The sequence below is a fragment of the Tachyglossus aculeatus genome, chromosome 12, assembly GCF_015852505.1.
Source record: "Tachyglossus aculeatus isolate mTacAcu1 chromosome 12, mTacAcu1.pri, whole genome shotgun sequence".
NCBI lineage: Eukaryota > Metazoa > Chordata > Mammalia > Monotremata > Tachyglossidae > Tachyglossus > Tachyglossus aculeatus.
The window spans coordinates 2,682,225-2,700,910 of record NC_052077.1 but is presented as its reverse complement, the minus strand read 5'-3'; the positions used below and the strand labels follow the sequence as shown (position 1 = coordinate 2,700,910).

At 45.4% G+C, this 18,686-nt stretch overlaps 1 protein-coding gene across 1 annotated transcript in view; it reads right to left on the bottom strand.

The window, feature by feature from the left end:
- Nucleotides 1-18,686, bottom strand: part of ARHGEF38 (Rho guanine nucleotide exchange factor 38) — a 107,740-nt gene that overhangs the window by 18,539 nt on the left and 70,515 nt on the right. The window contains exons 6-9 of the mRNA XM_038755249.1: nt 12,194-12,393; nt 10,891-11,024; nt 8,894-8,998; nt 3,180-3,296 (exon numbers count right to left, since the gene is read on the bottom strand). Coding sequence (XP_038611177.1) covers nt 3,180-3,296; nt 8,894-8,998; nt 10,891-11,024; nt 12,194-12,393 — 556 coding nt within the window. The remainder of the gene's footprint in view (nt 1-3,179; nt 3,297-8,893; nt 8,999-10,890; nt 11,025-12,193; nt 12,394-18,686) is intronic.

The following is an 18,686-nucleotide window of genomic DNA, read 5'->3' as shown; positions in this document are numbered from 1 at the left end:
GGGCTTAACATTGGAAGTGCTTAAATACCATTACTATTATTATTATTATTATTTTTATTATTATTATTATTATGGAGAGGGAGGGAGTTCAGGCTATGTGGAGGATGTGGGAAAGGGGTCAGTGCTGAGAGAAATTTAGTGCAGTGCCTGACACATAATAAGGGCTTAACATTGGAAGTGCTTAAATACCATTACTATTATTATTATTATTATTATTATTATTATTATTATTATTATTATGGAGAGGGAGGGAGTTCAGGCTATGTGGAGGATGTGGGAAAGGGGTCAGTGCTGAGAGAAATTTAGTGCAGTGCCTGACACATAGTAAGGGCTTAACATTGGAAGCGCTTAACAAATACCATTATTCTTATTCTTATTATTATTATTATGGAGAGGGAGGGAGTTCAGGTTATGTGGACGATGTGGGAAAGGGGTCAGTGCTGAGAGAAATTTAATGCGGTGCCCGACACATGGTAAGGGCTTAACATTGGAAGCACTTAACAAATACTATTATTATTATTATTAGTAGTATTAGTATTATTATTATGGAGAGGGAGGGAGTTCAGGTTATGTGGAGGATGTGGGAAAGGGGTCAGTGCTGAGAGAAATTTAGTGCAGTGCCCGACACATAGTAAGGGCTTAACATTGGAAGTGCTTAAATACCATGATTATTATTATTATTATTATTATTATTATTATTATTATTATTATGGAGAGGGAGGGAGTTCAGGTTATGTGGACGATGTGGGAAAGGGGTCAGTGCTGAGAGAAATTTAGTGCAGTGCCTGACAAACAATAAGGGCTTAACATTGGAAGCACTTAACAAATACCATTATTATTATTATTATTATGGAGATGGAGGGAGTTCAGGCTATGTGGAGGATTTGGGAAAGGGGTCAGTGCTGAGAGAAATTTAGTGCAGTGCCTGACACATAGTAAGGGCTTAACATTGGAAGCGCTTAACAAATGCCATAATTATTATTATTATTATTATTATTATTATTATTATTATTATTATTATTATGGAGAGAGAGGGAGTTCAGGCTATGTGGAGAATGTGGGAAAGGGGTCAGTGCTGAGAGAAATTTAGTGCAGTGCCCGACACATAGTAAGGGCTTAACATTGGAAGCACTTAACAAATACCATAATAATAATAATAATAATAATAACAATAATAATAATAAAATATAATTAAGCGCTGTGCCTGACACATAGTAAGGGCTTAACATTGGAAGTGCTTAACAAATACCATTATTATTATTATTATTATTATTATTATTATTATTATTATTATTATTATTATTATGGAGAGGGAGGGAGTTCAGCTATGTGGAGGATGTGGGAGAGAATTTTAGTGCTGTGCCTTACACATAGTAAGCGCTTAACATTGGAAGCCCTTAAATACCATTATTATTATTATTATTATTATTATGGAGAGGGAGGGAGTTCAGGCTATGTGGAGGATGTGGGAAAGGGGTCAGAGTTGAGAGAAATTTAGTGCAGTGCCCGACACATAGTAAGGGCTTAACATTGGAAGCGCTTAACAAATACCATTATTATTATTATTATTATTATTATTATTATTATTATTATTATTATTATTGAGAGGGAGGGAATTCAGGTTATGTGGACGATATGGGAAAGGGGTCAGTGCTGAGAGAAATTTAGTGCAGTGCCTGACACACAGTAAGGCCTTAACATTGGAAGCAGTGTGGCTTTGCGGAAGAGCCTGGGCTTGAGAGTCAGAGGTTGTGGGTTCTAATCCCGGCTCCGGCACTTGTCAGCTGTGTGACTTTGGGCAAGTCACTTCACTTCTCTGGGCCTCATGGGCAAGTCACATCTTGTCTGTGCCTCAGTTCCCTCATCTGCAAAATGGGGATTAAGACTGTAAGCCCCACATGGGGCAACCTGATCACCTTGTAACCTCCCCAAACGCTTAGAACAGTGCTTTGCACAGTAAGTGCTTAACAAATATGATAATAATAATAATCATAAACCAATCTGGATTTCTTGTTGGCTGAAATTTCTAGTTTTGATACATGTAGATAAGGGTGATAAGCAGTAGCTAATCACTCTTCTACCTCACCCTCCCTCTTTCCCAAAAAGCATCCACCCAATTCCCATCATACCATCTCCAAGTATTTCCTAAATAATAATAATAAAATGGCATTCGTTAAGCACTTACTACGTGCCAAGCACTGTTCTAAGCCCTGGGGTAGATACAAGGTAATCAGGTTGTCCCACGTGGGGCTCACAATCTTAATCCCCATTTTACAGATGAAGTTAACTGGGGCACAGAGAAGTTAAGTGACTTGCCCAACGTCACACATCTGACAAGCGGCAGAGCCGGGATTAGAACTCACGACCCGTGACTTCCAAGCCCGGGCTCTTTCCACTAAGCCACGCTGCTTCTCTAAGAAGTCCAAGGTGACTCACGGACGTCACACTAACGTGACCTTCCGTCGACATTTCTCAACATCCTCAACCTCCTTCCGTTTTGAAGATTTGATAGTTCTTGGACTTTATGGGGGGCAGAGGAGCAAAATGATAGGAAACGGATTTGAATGGAAAGCCAAAAAGTCAGCTCCGTCCCTCCATTCCTCCCAACCTTAGAGGTCAATAAATTTAGCAGCTTAAAAGGATGGAAGGAGGAGGAGGAGGAAGAGGAGTTACAGGGTAAGCAAGCTGAGGAGCAGTATGTCAGGATGAGGAGTCTTGGCTGCATATTTTAATAACCTAAAGCATTTTTGATCCGGCAAAGCAGAAGGAAAATACACTCAGTCCCGCCATAATGCATGTTTTCACTAGAGCACAACGGCAGGATGAAGGACAATGACGAGGATATCTTCTTGCAATGCGAGTCTGTCCAAATGCAGCGTGATATAGTGCCCGAAGAAGGAATTTTTCACACACAGACACGTAGTCTCATGAATGCAGCATTTAACGCTATGACGACCGCAAGGCTAGCTTTCCGTGACACAGACTTTTGCGAAGACCATGACCCTTGCATTACAGGGAACTGGGGTGTATTTTCATTTTCCTTTTATCTGTACATAATAGGTTTGCCGCTTTTCTTTAGATTTCCCCCCAGGCCCCTAGTTCAGCGGCTGACCGTACTTGGGACTGCCCCCAATCAAATACTGAGATGATGATGATAGTACGGTTGAAGATGAACTTACAAAGTCTTCCCAGGGATTTGGGGCATTACTCAAGAGCTCCGAATAGCCCCGGTCGTCTCTGTCATGGGAAATATCCCGTAGCTCTGACGTGTTCTGTGCAGCAAGGAATAAACCTTCCTAAAAACACAGAGATGGAAGGTGAAATCACGTTACCTCTCAGCACCCGGTTCCCAGACGATCAGAATTTCGATTTCATCAGCACTCCATATTCCCATCAGCAGTCAGCAGAATAAACACGATATTTATAACTTTTACGCTAGTTGCCTGGCTGTGCCTTCATTGCTTTTTTCCTTAAATTCTTTCTCTGCCTCGTTCTCTTTTGGATTCTGATTCCAATCCTTCCCCGGCTTTACTCCCTGATAAATTCCTTCACCCAGCATTCTTTCTGACTCTTCATGGTCCTCATTTCCTCCCTTCCTCTGCACCCTCCACACCTCTGGAAAACACCCAATTTGGCAGAAATGCCCTAAAGAGTCCCTACTGGATGTGACTCCCCTATTTCCAGAAAGAGATTCAGGTAGTAAAGAGTTCCTATCACCTGGATTCTTGGATCTTTTTAGAGAAGCAGTGTGACCTTAGTAGAGAAAGGATGGGCCTGGGAGTTAGAAGGATCTGGGTTCTAATCCCAGCTCTGCCACTCGTCTGCTGTGTGACCTTGGACTAGTCACTTCTCTGTGCCTCAGTTTTCTCATCTGTAAAGTGAGGATTAAGACCGTAAGCTATATGTAGGGCAGGGACTGTATCCAACCCAGTTAACTTGTATCTACTCTGGCTCTTAGAACAGTGCCTGGCACATAGTAAGCGTTTAACAAATATAATTATCATTATTATTATTATTATTCAGAGACCTGCTAAATTAGCTCAAGATTCCTCTCCTGCTGTCCTCTGGAGAAAGTTTACTGCTTGGGAGAGATAAGCTCAGGTCTCCAAGGGGAATTTAACTTTCTTTTTCATTCTTGGGGGAGTAGAAACTGGTCAACGTGCTCTATCATCAAGAGCTCTATCATCAGAGCTGGATGATACTTTCATTCATTCATTCAGTCGTATTTATGTGTATGGAGCACTGTACTAAGCGCTTGGGAGAGGACAATACAACAATACTCACTGGTACCTCGGCCCCGTATTTCCCAGCCCTGTTTGAGGGAGGGATCTGGGTGTAGATAGCAGCGTCTAATGGAGGGGGGCTGGGAATCAGGAGATGATAATAATAATAATTATTATGGTATTTGTTAAGCACTAACTAGGTACCATTCATTCAATCGTATTTATTGAGCGCTTACTGTGTGCAGAGCACTGGACTAAGCTGTGGGGTGGAAACAAGCAAATCAGGTTGGACACAATCCCTTTACCACGTGGGGCTCACACTCTCAGTCCCCATTTTACAGATGAAGTAACTGAGGCACAGAAAAGTTGTCTTGCCCAAAGTTACACAGCTGATAAGTGGCGGAGCCGGGATTAGAACCCACGACCTCCAACTCCCAAGCTGCTTCTTGTCCTGGTTCTAGTCCTGGTTCTGCTCCTGGCCTGCTGTGTGGCCTTGGATGAGTCACTTAGTCTCTCTGGCCCCAGTTTCCTCATCTGGAAAATGGGGGGCAATAATACCTGCCTTTCGCTATCAGTCGTTCAATTGATCAATCCATCAATGATATTGATTAAGTGTTTACTGTATGCTGAGCACTGTACTAAGCGCTTGGGGGGGGTACAATACAATAGAGTTGGTAGAAACGTTCCTTGCCCTCAAGGAGGGAATGGGTATGTTTGTCGTTGTATTGTACTCTCCCAAGCGCTTAGTACAGTGCTTTGCACACAGTAAGCACTCAATACATACGATTGCGTGAATGAATGAAAGAGCTTACAGTCTAGGGGAGCTTAGGGTCTACCAGAGGTATTGTGAAAATAAAATGAGATCACTGCTGTGAAAGTGCTTTGAAAAAATATAGAAAACACAATATTATTATTATTATCATCATCTTGGACCTGCTTAGAGGAGGCAGTGAGCTGAAACCACCTGGAACACAGTTCTGGTAAATCACGAAGTGCCGAGACAGTTGTTCCGCTACAAATTTTTTCAAATAGGTAGCTTTATTTTTTTCCAGGACAGATCAGAGAGCAACAGGCCAGCTTTCCTCCAGAATTCCTCACACTCTACCCAGAGCCATGTCAGTGAGCCCAAATGCCCGGCACGCTGCAGTCTGTGCCCCTTGCGTAGGCCAGGTAGAGCTGAGATGGAAGCGCCACTCCTTGCCCCCTGAGGGGAGGAAGGACCCATTGTGGAGATTCCACGGTGCCCACCGGCTGCAGAGCGAGCCGGGATCCTCTCACCTCCCTGCCCTGCATCTGTGGGGGCAATCGGGGCACGTCCTCCGGAAGCGGGCTTCCTCCATGCCCCCTGAGAATATTTGCTCACCACTGTAGACCCCAGGTCCGTTCTGGTAGGGAAATAGGTGTCTTTCCTCCCTCTGGACTTCCCTGGAGCAGCCCCTGGAAATTTCTTTCCCTCAAGTGGGCTTCCTCCGTGTTCCCCCAGAATATTTGCTCACCACTGTAGACCCCAGTTCTGTTCTGGTAGGAAAATAGGTGTCTTTCTTCCCTCTGGACTTCCCTGGAGCAGCCCCTGGAAATTTCTTTCCCTCAAGTGGGCTTCCTCCGTGTTCCCCAGAATATTTGCTCACCACTGTAGACCCCAGTTCTGTTCTGGTAGGAAAATAGGTGTCTTTCTTCCCTCTGGACTTCCCTGGAGCAGCCCCTGGAAATTTCTTTCCCTCAAGTGGGCTTCCTCCATGCCCGCCCAGAATATTTGCTCACCATTGTAGGCCCCAGGTCTGTTCTGGTAGGAAAATAGGTGTCTTTCTTCCCTCTGGACTTCCCTGGAGCAGCCCCTGGAAATTTCTTTCCCTCAAATGGGCTTCCTCCGTGTCCCCCCAGAATATTTGCTCACCACTGTAGGCCCCAGGTCCATTCTGGTAGGAAAATAGGTGCCTTTCCTTCCTCTGGACTTCCCTAGAGCAGCCCCTGGAAATTTCTTTCCCTCAAGTGGGCTTCCTCCGTGTCCCCCCAGAATATTTGCTCACCACTGTAGACCCCAGGTCTGTTCTGGTAGGAAAATAGATGTCTTTCTTCCCTCTGGACTTCCCTGGAGCAGCCCCTGGAAATTTCTTTCCCTCAAGTGGGCTTCCTCAATGTCCCCCCAGAATATTTGCTCACCAATGTAGGTCCCAGGTCCATTCTGGTAGGAAAATAGGTTTCTTTCCTCCATCTGGACTTCCCTGGAGCAGCCCCTGGAAGTTTCTTTCCCTCAAGTTTGCTTCCTCCTTGCCCCCCCCAGAATATTTGCTCACCACTGTAGACCCCAGGTCCGTTCTGGTAAGAAAATAGGTGTCTTTCCTCCCACTGGACTTCACTAGAACAGCCCCTGGAAGTTTCTTTCCCTCAAGTGGGCTTCCTCCATATCCCTCCAGAATATTTGCTCACCACTGTAGGCCCCAGGTCCGTTCTGGTAGGAAAATAGGCGTCTTTCCTCCCTCTGGACATCCCTAGAGCAGCCCCTGGAAATTTCTTTCCCTCTGGGTGGCTTCTCAGCTTTTCCGGAGTTTCAGCGAATCCCCAGTCTATTCCTAGGCCCCTGCGCTTTGCAGGCTTTGCGGAAAAGTGGAGGGGCCTGGATTTCCTGAGGTAACTCAGGTTTTCATAATGCTCTTTCTTTCTCTTCTGTGGCCACCTCCCTAAGTTTTCAGGCAGTGCTGGGGTCCTTTGCCCACAGGAGGGCCCCCAACCACCTGTGGATAACTCTGGCCTCTTTGTTCGCAGTTTTCCCTAATCGGAGCTCCTGGAATTCATCGCGATTTACTGACTACCAAATGAATGCAAGGACGAATATTGGGCACCTGGGAGACTGTTCCCTGCCCTCAAGGGCTTGTAGTTAATTGGGGTGGACGGACAAAAATGATTTACAAAGAGCGGAGGAGGATCTAACGGGCGTTAGTACGTGTATGTCAGCAAAATGGATAATTTAATACACAAATGAACGCACATTTATAGTTAAATTCTGAGGATGGGATTATCCTCAGCACAGCATTTATTGACAAAGGAGTCAACATGGGGATTAAGACTGTGACCCCCACGTGGGACAACTTGATTACCTTGTATCTACCCCAGTGCTTAGAACAGTGCTTGGCACATAGTAAGCACTTAACAAATGCCATCATCATTATTATTATTTGTTTGAATGACATTGCCAAATTCCACCCTTTTCTCAGGGACTGGGTCCAACCTGATTAACTTGTTTGTTTTGAACAGTGCTTGTCACCTAGTAAGCGTTTAACAAGTACCATAATAATTATTATTATCCAAACTGCTACCGCACGGATCCAAACACTTTGATAAGTGATAAGCTACCTAGTTGATCTCCCTGCCTCTTCCCTACTTGGGTCCTGGCTTCGCTCTGCTTCTTGGATCATTTCTCTAAAAAAAAAATCAGTCCATGTCTCCCCACCTCTCAAGAACCTCCGGTGGTGGTCCATCCACCTCTGCATCAAACAGAAACTCCTTACCATTGGCTTTAAAACATTTAATCCCCCTGCCCGCTCCTGTCTTATTTCACCTCACTGATTTCCTATTACAACGCATCCTACAGGTTTTAACTACTCACTGTATCTCAGAGTGATCTATCTAGCCGCTGACGACGCCACCAATCAATCAATCAATCGTATTTATTGAGCGCTTACTGTGTGCAGAGCACTGTACTAAGCGCTTGGGAAGTACAAGTTGGCAACATATAGAGACAGTCCCTACCCAACAGTGGGCTCACAGTCTAAAAGTCTAAAAGACGCACCATGTCCTCCCTCTGGCCTGGAACTCAGTACAGTGCTCTGCACACAGTAAGCGCTCAATAAATACGATGGAATGAATGAATGAATGGCACTCCCTTCCGCTTCATAAATGGCAGACCACCACTCTCCCCCCATTCGAAGCCTTATTAAAATTACATCTCCCACAAGAGACGTTCCCCAACTCAAGTCCCCGTTTTCCATACTCCCTCTCTCTTCCGTGTCGCCTAACGCACTTGGATTAGAACCCTTTAAGCATTTGATATTCACCCCACGCTCAGCTCCACAGCATTTATGTACTTATCTGTAGATTATTTACATTATAAATAATAATAACAAAAGAAATAATGAAATAATAACATCCGTCTCCCCCACTAGACTGTAAGTTCTTTAAGGACAGGGAACATATCTACCAACTCTGTTGTATTCACCTAAGCGCTTAGTACAGTGCTTGGCACACAGTAAGTGCTCAATAAATACCATCGATTGATTGATTGAGTCCGGTCAGCCACGCGGGAGGCATGCCACCCTCCTTGCTCACTGTGAGATGGAGGGGACCCCTTGGTTTGGCTGGTGAGTACTCCCGGTAGGATCACAATAAACCCTGGAATTAAAAGACTCCCCAATTTCATCATCCCTTGTCCGAAAAACATCCCCTCAAGGTCACTGACCTTATTTGCGCAGTTGAGGAAAGAGAGGAACTGGGAAAATAGGTGATTTGCTGGAATTTATCTGGAGAGTAACTGGGATTTCTATCCCATTATCCCACTTCTCCCCGATCTACCCTCCCTCCCTCTAAACCTGACTCAAGCCTCCCAGCAAAGATATTCGGACCCACGACCCGAGAGAGCACTGAGGTAGACGCGCTGTTTCCATTGCTTCTCTTACCTTCATGTGTTGAAGACAGAAGGAAATATTCTTCACACAACCCCGCACTGTCTTTTCTAAATGCCTAAATAACTTTTCCTCCCTGTTGAAGGTGCAGTCTTTCACCTAAAACACACGATAAGCATAACTAGTATTAATTCCTCGAAACAATAAATACATTTAATAAGTGACAGCAGACCGCTGACTACAGTACTGAACGTACTGTGCTTGTAGAAGTTGGGCGCTTAGGTGTCAAAACTAATCCGCACGAGCACTGCAGCTGCAGTAAGGTGCTTTATTTGAGACTCTATAACTCACCCCTGACCCTTTCCTCCGGTCAGCCTGAGGAGAGTGGGATATACCTTCCGTCCATGCTGCATCAACCCTCGATTTCAAGGCCCGGAAAGTTCTAGAGTGACAGATTCAGGACTTGGCAAATGACTGCCGGGGGGCCGTAATAATAATAATAATAATAATAATAATGATATTTGTTAAGCACTTACTATGTGCAAAGCACTGTTCTAAGCTCTGGTGGGGGGTACGAGGTGATCAGGTTGTCACGTGGGGCTCCCAGTCTTCATCCCCATTTTACAGATGAGGGAACGGAGGCACAGAGAAGTGAAGTGACTTCCCCAAAGTCACACAGCTGACAATCGGCGGAGCCGGGATTTGAACCCATGACCTCTGACTCCCGAGCCCGGGCTCTTTCCACTGAGCCACGCTGCTTCTCAGTGAGCCACGTGCTCAGTGAGCCACGTCTGGCCAGTGAAATGAGGGTTGAATCAGTCCATCAGTGGTACCTATTAAGCACTGATGCTCTGCAGAGCACTGTACTAAATGACAGGAGAGTACGCTAGAGCCAGTAGATATGACAGAACACGCTATTTGAGTTTCTGGAGCTAGAGAAGCAGCGTGGCTCAGTGGAAAGAGCCCGGGCTTTGGAGTCAGAGGTCATGGGTTCAAACCCCGGTTCCGCCAATTATCAGCTGTGTGACTTTGGGCACGTCACTTAACTTCTCTGTGCCTCAGTTGCCTCATCTGTAAAATGGGGACTGTGAGCCCCCCGTGGGACAACCTGATCACCCTGTAACCTCCCCAGCACTTAGAACAGTGCTTTGCACAGAGTAAGCACTTAATAAATGCCATCATTATCAAAATGGGCAAACCAGAAGGGTAACAGGACCATCTGTTATAAAGTCCCCCATCATGTGTCTGTTTATAATAATAACTGTGGTATTTGTTAAGTGCTTACTATGTGCCAGGCACTGTTCTAAGCGCTGGGGTGGATACAAGCAAATCGGGTTAGTCTCAGTCCCTGTCCCACGTGGGGCTCACAATCTCAATCCTCATTTTACAGATGAGGTAACTGAACCCAGAGAAGTTAAGTGACTTGCTCAAGGACACACAATAGAGAAGCAGCGTGACTTCGTGGAGAGAGCACCGGGTTGGGAGTCAGAGATCGTGGGTTCAAATCCCCGCTCCGCCACTTGTCAGCAGTGTGACTTTGGGCAAGTCGCTTAACCTCTCTGTGCCTCAGTTACCTCATCTGTAAGATGGGGATTAAGACTGTAACCCCCACGGGGGACAACCTGATTACCTTGTATGTACCCCAGTGCTTAGAACAGTGTTTGGCACTTAGTAAGCGCTTAACAAATTTCATCATTATTATTATTACATAGTGGAGCCAGGATCAGAACCCATGACCTTCTGAATCCCAGTCCTGTGCTCTTTCCACTAGACCATGCTGCTTTTTGTTATATTTTATTCTCGCAAGTGCTTAATACAGTGCTCTGCGCACAGTAAGCGCTCAATAAATACAACTGACTGACTGACTGAGATTTACGGGTATTCAGTGGGTAGTCCGCAGAAACTCACGGATAAGGAAAAAGTGGAGGTTCAGCTACGCAGAGTAGCCAATATCAGGCACTCTATTATGCCCGCTATCAAATTCTATTCAATACCATAAAACTAATTGCAAAGTTCGAATTCTAAAACACTCCGTGAAGACCTCAGAATACCTGAGACTCTCCTCTGGTTAAAATCTTCAGATGATTAGTCACCCGTTTGGATTTCTTGCTAATTGAGTGAATGTTCAGTTTGGAAAACTTCTCTTTGAGGGATTCATCTTCGTCGTTCTTCTTGTATTTCAGAACTGAAAGAGAAGAGTCTCTAGTATTTATAGAGACTAGCAAGCAAGGCTTAAGGGAAACCTGCATTGAACTATGGAAACCCTTAATACCAAAAGACTCTAATACAGTACCCTAGTTTAGAAATGTAGATGGCCGATCAATGGAGCCTTATATCGACTCTGTTATTAAGTGTAAATAATTTGTTTTATTATTAATAATAATAATAATGTATTTGCCAAGCACTGTTCTAAGCGCTGGGGCAGATACAAGTTAATCAGGTTGTCTGTCCCACGTGGGGCTCCCAGTCTTAATCCCCATTTTACAGATGAGGTGGCCGAGGCCCAGAGAAGTGAAGTGACTTGCCCAGAGTCACACAGCTGACAAGTGGCGGAGCTGGGATTAGAACCCACGACTTCTGATTCCCAAGCCCGGGCTCTTACCACTAAAGCCACGCCGCTTCTCTAAATTTTCCCAGAAATTACTATATGGACAGAAAACAGCCTTCTTTGCAGGATATTTGGAGTATTTGGTAAGCGCTTACTCTGTGTCAAGCACTGTTCTAAGCACTGGGGTGGCTAAGAAGTAATCAGGTTGGACATAGTCCCTGTCCCACATGGGGCCCAAAGTCTAAGGAGGAAGGAGAACAGGCTTGGAATCCCCATTTTACAGATGAGGGAAGTGAGCCACAGAGAAAAAGTGACTTTCCTAGGGTCACATGGTAGACAAGTGGCAAAGTAAGGATTAGAAAACCAGGTCCTCTGACTTCTGTCCTCTTTCTACCAGGCCACACTGCTTCTCTTAAAAAAAAATTAAAAAACTAAACCCTTTCCATCATCATCATCATCAATCGTATTTATTGAGCGCTTACTATGTGCAGAGCGCTGTACTAAGCACTTGGGAAGTACAAATTGTCAACAGAGACAGTCCCTACCCGACAGTGGGCTCACAGTTTAAAAGGGGGAAACAGAGAACAAAACCAAACATACTAACAAAATAAAATAAATAGAATAGATATGTACAAATAAAATAAATAAATAAATAGAGTAAAAAATATGTACAAACATATATACATATATACAGGTGCTGTGGGGAAGGGAAGGAGGTATGATGGGGGGATGGAGAGGGGGATGAGGGGGAGAGGAAGGAAGGGGGTTTTCCAGGTCAACCCCCACTAAGCATGTCCCTTTCCTACCCAAGTCCTTCCTTCTTTTGAGTTCATTAATGTTCACGTTGATGTCTTTCACAGCAACAAAGGCATCTTCCAGGGCTCTGTAGTCTGGGTGAGAGGGAGGAGTAGAATTTCGGAGCTCACACAGAAGTAAGGGGTATTTCATCACCCTTTGAATTGGTTTAATCATCAGAGATCCCATGTCCAATAGGTTTGGTTTGCCTCTACGATACAAAACAGAGTGATTATGAAAGGGACGATTTCACAAGAGACCGTGTTTCCCTGCTTATCCAGTCTCATTTTTATGATCCGCTCCCAGACCGCGGTTTCCTTTTTCACTCTCTGAAGTCTTTGAGACCAACCGGGGAAGCGAGGCGGAAAGAGGCAGGGAAGAGAAGCGTCTCCGCTCTCGAGAGAAATGTGCCGGAGTTAGAAGTCTTGGAAGTGAGGAGCAGCTATGAGTCTTCCATTTTGAGAAATACAAATGAAGCTTCATTTGCCCCGCCCTGAAATAGGAAGAGCTCCCTATTCCTCTGGGGAATGTCCTGGATTCCAAAGCTTTACTCCCATCCATTAAATCCGAGATGATGCACTGGGAAGGTGACTTTTACACTTTCGAAGAGGCCTCTACCTATGAATTATCTATTAAGCCCTGGCTGAAAAGAGAGTAAACTTTAAGTGCTTTCAAAGCCTTCTGATGCCTCCGAACCTTATGATTGCTCCTTTCCAATCCCTCTTCTCTTAAAGGTAGTTATTTTCCCCTCTTTCCGCTTCTGACGGCAATAAAGGACATTTTATATTGTTATTGTTTCCCTTAAAAGCTTCACGAATGCAAATCTGTAAAAGCAGCTCCCTCATAAATGGAAATTCTACAAGTGATTTCTCTCCATATATCTGCACTTTGGACGGCTGCCCAAATGATAAACAGCCCTCTGTTCAAATATCTGCAGGACACCCTCTGGAAGTATGCTTTGAAAGAGAGAGGGATGGGTTATAAGATAAATGACACCCGAGGGCTTTCAAGTTCAACCCATCTCAATCCACCCCTTCAGATGAAGTCAGGATAACTCACTTTTTAGATCAGTCCTGTTCCCCAAAGAAGAAACCCTCTGGGAAGGGATGAGAGCTAATCAGAAGGCGCACCTTACACCAAAACTCGAGCAGATGCATAACAGTTTGTGATGTAGATTGTACTGGGGAAACCAAGTTGGTAATTAATTTGTAATTCTGCTTCAGTTCTTCCACCTTATCGTGGATTTAGCAAGAATTTTAGTGCCCTCAGAGGCTACGCTAATTACAAGATCATTTTTGAGGCTTCCCAGAGTCAAGTAAACTTCCTTTCAGCAGTCCTGCAGAAACATCATAAACCGCTTCACACTGAATAAAATCCATTGGCATTCCGAAAGCAAAAATGACATTTCAACAATGTGAAAACCGTGGCAGGCTCTACAGGCATTAGGAGGAGGCAAGGACGCAGGAGAGTCGACCTTTCAGCTCCTGAAATTCTCGAAAAAGCAACCAAGAAGTATCTCAAAAGTTAAGCCGAGAGTTGACATCACATTTGACTTGGATTTTCTGCCTTCTAAGAAATCCCACCATTTTAATATTTCTCAGTGGGCATGCTTCTTCTGTGAAGTCTCCTTCCAGAATACGAAACGGGTGATGTGGAAATTCAACACACGATGTGAGCAGTGTGTTGCTCCCCAACACCTTTGTCTCCAATTCCAGAGGGTTATTGTTTGCTAAAAGGAATCCTAAATGCAGGCCGAGCCTGTCGGAGATTCTAAGCAGAAATGACTGCTCTGGGTAGTTGTTAGTCTCCTAGCAACAATGCACCCTGTCCTTTGGAAGGACATTTTAGCAATTTTCCAAGGATCCACAGAGAAATCCACCTAGCTTCTTCCATTTACTTAAAAAGAAGTGGCCAGGGGCAGAGGGAGAAAGAGAGAGCTTGACGAGTTCTCCTCCTGCCAAAGCTGCTTCTGAAGTCCTTCTAACCCTCCGTCAAAATATTTTTTTTAACGACGGTTGAGAATATTTTGCTAGAGATTCAGATAGAATTTGTGACTAAAACCAGATTGTCCCACTTTTCCCAGACTAAGCCGCATTTTTCCTCAGCTCCCACTCCCTTCCGCATTACCCTGACTGTAGTGCTTATGTATATGTGTACATAGCTATAATTCTATTTATTTAAATTGATGCCTGTTTACTTGTATTAATAATAATAATAATAATGATGGCATTTATTAAGCGCTTACTGTGTGCAAAGCACTGTTATAAGCGCTGGGGAGGTTACAGGGTGATCAGGTTGTCCCACGGGGGGGCTCACAGTCTTAACCCCCATTTTCCAGATGAGGGAACTGAGGCGCAGAGAAGTTAAGTGATTTGGCCAAAGTCACACAGCTAATTGGCAGAGTCAGGATTTGAACCCATGACCTCTGACTCCAAAGCCCGGGCTCTTTTCTACTGAGCCACGCTGCTTCTCTAATTGATGTCTGATTGATGTCTGACTCCCCCCCTCTAGACTGTGAGCCTGTTGTGGGCAGGGATTGTCTCTCTTTCTTGTACTGCACTTCCCAAGCACTTAGTAAAGGCACTCAGTAAATACGATTGAATGAATGAATGAATTTGCTCACATGTGAAAACATTCACTTTCAATTTCTGATTTGGGGCAACTCCAAGAACAAAATTCAAAATGAAGAGTTAGGTGAAAAAAATGATTGCCATTTTTTAAAAACGTCATTTGTTAAGCGCTTACTATGTTTCAAGCGCCTATCTAAGCACTGGGGTAGATGCAGGATAATCAGGTTGGATCCAGTCTGTGTCCCTCGAGGGGCTCACAACCTGAATCCCCATTTTACAGACGAGGGAACTGAGGCACAGATAAGTGAACTTGTCATACAGCAGACACGTGGCAGAGCCAGAATTAGAACCCAGGCATGGGAGTCAGAAAGGCCTGGGTTCTAATTCTGGCTCTGCCACATGTCTGCTGTCTGACAAGTCACTCAACCTTTAGGTCCACGTTACTTCAGAACACTTTAAAGATGGTTGGTTTTACAATTATTATTATTATAATTTTTTTTACCTCAGAGAAACAAACTGTCCCTTGCCCAAGCATGATTTCCCCGTGGATTTCACACCTGTTCCTTTACCTCTCACAGCTCAGACAGCGGCTTGGGAGTCAGAGGACGTGGGTTCTAATCCCCTCCACCGTGACCTTGGGCAAGCCACTGAACTTCTCTCTGCCTCAGTTCCCTCATCTGTAAAATGGGGATTAAGACTGCGAGCCCCACATGGGACAACCTGATTACCTTGCATCTATCCCAGCGCTTAGAACAGTGCTTGGCACCCAGTAAGCATTTAACAAATACCATCATTATTATTAGAGAAGCAGTGTGGCTCAGTGGAAAGAACACGGGCTTTGGAGTCAAGAGGTCATGGGTTCAAATCCTGGCTCCGCCACTTGTCAGCTGGGTGACTTTGGGTAAGTCACTTAACTTCTCTGGGCCTCAGTTCCCTCATCTGTAAAATGGGAATGAAGACTGTGAGCCCCAAGTGGGACAACCTGATTACCTTGTATCTACCCCAGCGCTTAGAACAGTGCTTTGCACATAGTAAGCGCTTAACAAATACCAACATTATTATTATTATTATTATTATTATTATTATTATTACTATGAAAGTCCCTCAAGGCTCACGTCTAGGTCTCCTATTCTCCATCAACACCCACTCATTCATTCATTCATTCAGTCGTATTTATTGAGCGCTTACTGCGTGCAGAGCACTGTACTAAGCGCTTGGGAAGTACAAGTTGGCAACATATAGAGACGATCCCTGCCCAACAGCGGGCTCATTCTCTCTCTCGGCTTCAATGACCATCTGTATGTCCGATGATCTAATGTATGTTCAACTCAATGCACCTTGAGGGAAATGGAAAATCAGATGGGGACGTCAGTGAATTAATGACCGCTGGAAATGGTTAAAAAACTGGACCATATTTATGGTTTCCCAATAAAATGCGATGGGTCGCTCTGTTGCCAACTTGTACTTCCCGAGCGCTTAGCACAGTGCTCTGCACAGAGAAAGCGCTCAATAAATACAATTGAATGAATGATTGCCTCCCCGAGTCCACCACAGGGTCAGTGGCTGTGGGGCAGTGTCCTCCACCATGGGGGTTCTTAGGTCATGGGTTCTAATCCCGGCTCCACCACTCATCAGCTGGGTGACTTTGGGTAAGTCACTTAACTTCTCTGTGCCTCAGTTACCTCACCTGTCAAATGGGGATGAAGACTGTGAGCCCTGTGGGGGACAACTTGATTACCTTGCCAGTGCTTAAAACAGTGCTTGGCACATAATCCCAGCTCCACCAGTTGTCAGCTGTGTGACTTTGGGCAAGTCACTTAACTTCTCTGTGCCTCAGTTACCTCATCTGTAAAATGGGGATGAAGACTGTGAGCCCCCCGTGGGACAACCTGATCACCTTGTAACCTCCCCAGTGATTTGCACGTAGTAAGTGCTTAATAAAATGCCATCATTAAGGAGAATAGATATTTTACAGAGGACTCACTCCCTTGGTGACCTCATTCGCTTCCACGGCTTCAACTATCATCTCTACGCTGATGACACCCAGATCTCCATCTCTGCCCCTGCTCTCTCCCCCTCCCTCCAGGCTCGCATCTCCTCCTGCCTTCAGGACATCTCCATCTGGATGTCCGCCTGCCACCTAAAGCTCAACATGTCAAAGACTGAGCTCCTTGTCTTCCCTCCCAAACCTTGTCCTCTCCCTGACTTTCCCATCTCTGTTGACGGCACTACCATCCTTCCCTTCTCACAAGCCCGCAACCTTGGTGTCATCCTTGACTCCGCTCTCTCATTCACCCCTCACATCCAAGCCGTCACCAAAACCTGCCGGTCTCAGCTCCGCAACATTGCCAAGATCCGCCCTTTCCTCTCCATCCAAACCGCTACCCTGCTCATTCAAGCTCTCATCCTATCCCGTCTGGACTACTGCACTAGCCTTCTCTCTGATCTCCCATCCTCGTGTCTCTCTCCACTTCAATCCATACTTCATGCTGCTGCCCGGATTATCTTTGTCCAGAAACGCTCTGGGCATATCACTCCCCTCCTCAAAAATCTCCAGTGGCTACCAATCAATCTGCGCATCAGGCAGAAACTCCTCACCCTGGGCTTCAAGGCTGTCCATCCATCCCCTCGCCCCCTCCTACCTCACCTCCCTTCTCTCCTTCTACTGCCCAGCCCGCAACCTCCGCTCCTCCACCGCTCATCTCCTCACCGTACCTCGTTCTCGCCTGTCCCACCGTCGACCCCCGGCCCACGTCATCCCCCGGGCCTGGAATGCCCTCCCTCTGCCCCTCCGCCAAGCTAGCTCTCTTCCTCCCTTCAAGGCCCTGCTGAGAGCTCACCTCCTCCAGGAGGCCCTCCCAGACTGAGCCCCTTCCCTCCTCTCCCTCTCGTCCCCCTCTCCATCCCCCCATCTTACCTCCTTCCCTTCCCCACAGCACCTGTATATATGTATATATGGTTGTACATATTTATTACTCTATTTATTTATTTATTTATTTATTTTTCTTGTGCATTTCTATCCTATTTATTTTATTTTGTTGGTATGTTTGGTTCTGTTCTCAGTCTCCCCCTTTTAGACTGTGAGCCCACTGTTGGGTAGGGACTGTCTCTATGTGTTGCCAATTTGTACTTCCCAAGTGCTTAGTACAGTGCTCTGCACATAGTAAGCGCTCAATAAATACGATTGATTGATTGATTGATTGATTGAAACTGAGGTTCCAAGACGTTTGAGAGCGCATCGCGGCTCTCGATGCAGCGTGGCTCAGTGGAAAGAGCACGGGAATTGGAGTCAGAGGTCATGGGTTCAAATCCCGCCTCTGCCACCTGTCAGCTGGGTGACTTTGGCCAAGTCAATTCACTTCTCTGGGCCTCAGTTACCTCCTCTGGAAAATGGGGATGAAGGCTGTGAGCCCCCCGTGGGACAACCTGATCACCTTGTAACCTCCCCAGTGCTCAGAACAGTGCTTTGCACATAGTAAGCCCCTAATAAAATGCCATCATTAAGGAGAACAGATATTTTACAGAGGAGGAAACTGAGGTTCCAAGATGTTTGAGAGCACATCGCAGGCAAGTGGTAGAATTGGTTCGAGAATGAGCATCTCCTGATCCCTGGATCCTGTGCTCTTATCACATCATCACCGCCGCCACCACCACCGCCGCACTAGCCCACCGGAGCCCGATTTGCTGATGATTGTGGTCGTCGACAGAGTCGATTCGGAGTTGGGGTAAATGTAGGCCTTTGGCATTTAGATGTTTGATTTGGGGTGATTAGTTGCCCCCCATAGATCACTTTAGATCAAAGTCCACATCCTGTAGGTAATAGCATGAAAGAAGACGCTATCTTGGGGCACCAACCAGATATATCTTATCATTTATAACCTACAGTCCCATGTTGAGATAATAAATCGTAGCAACGAAATGATACTAAGTAGCA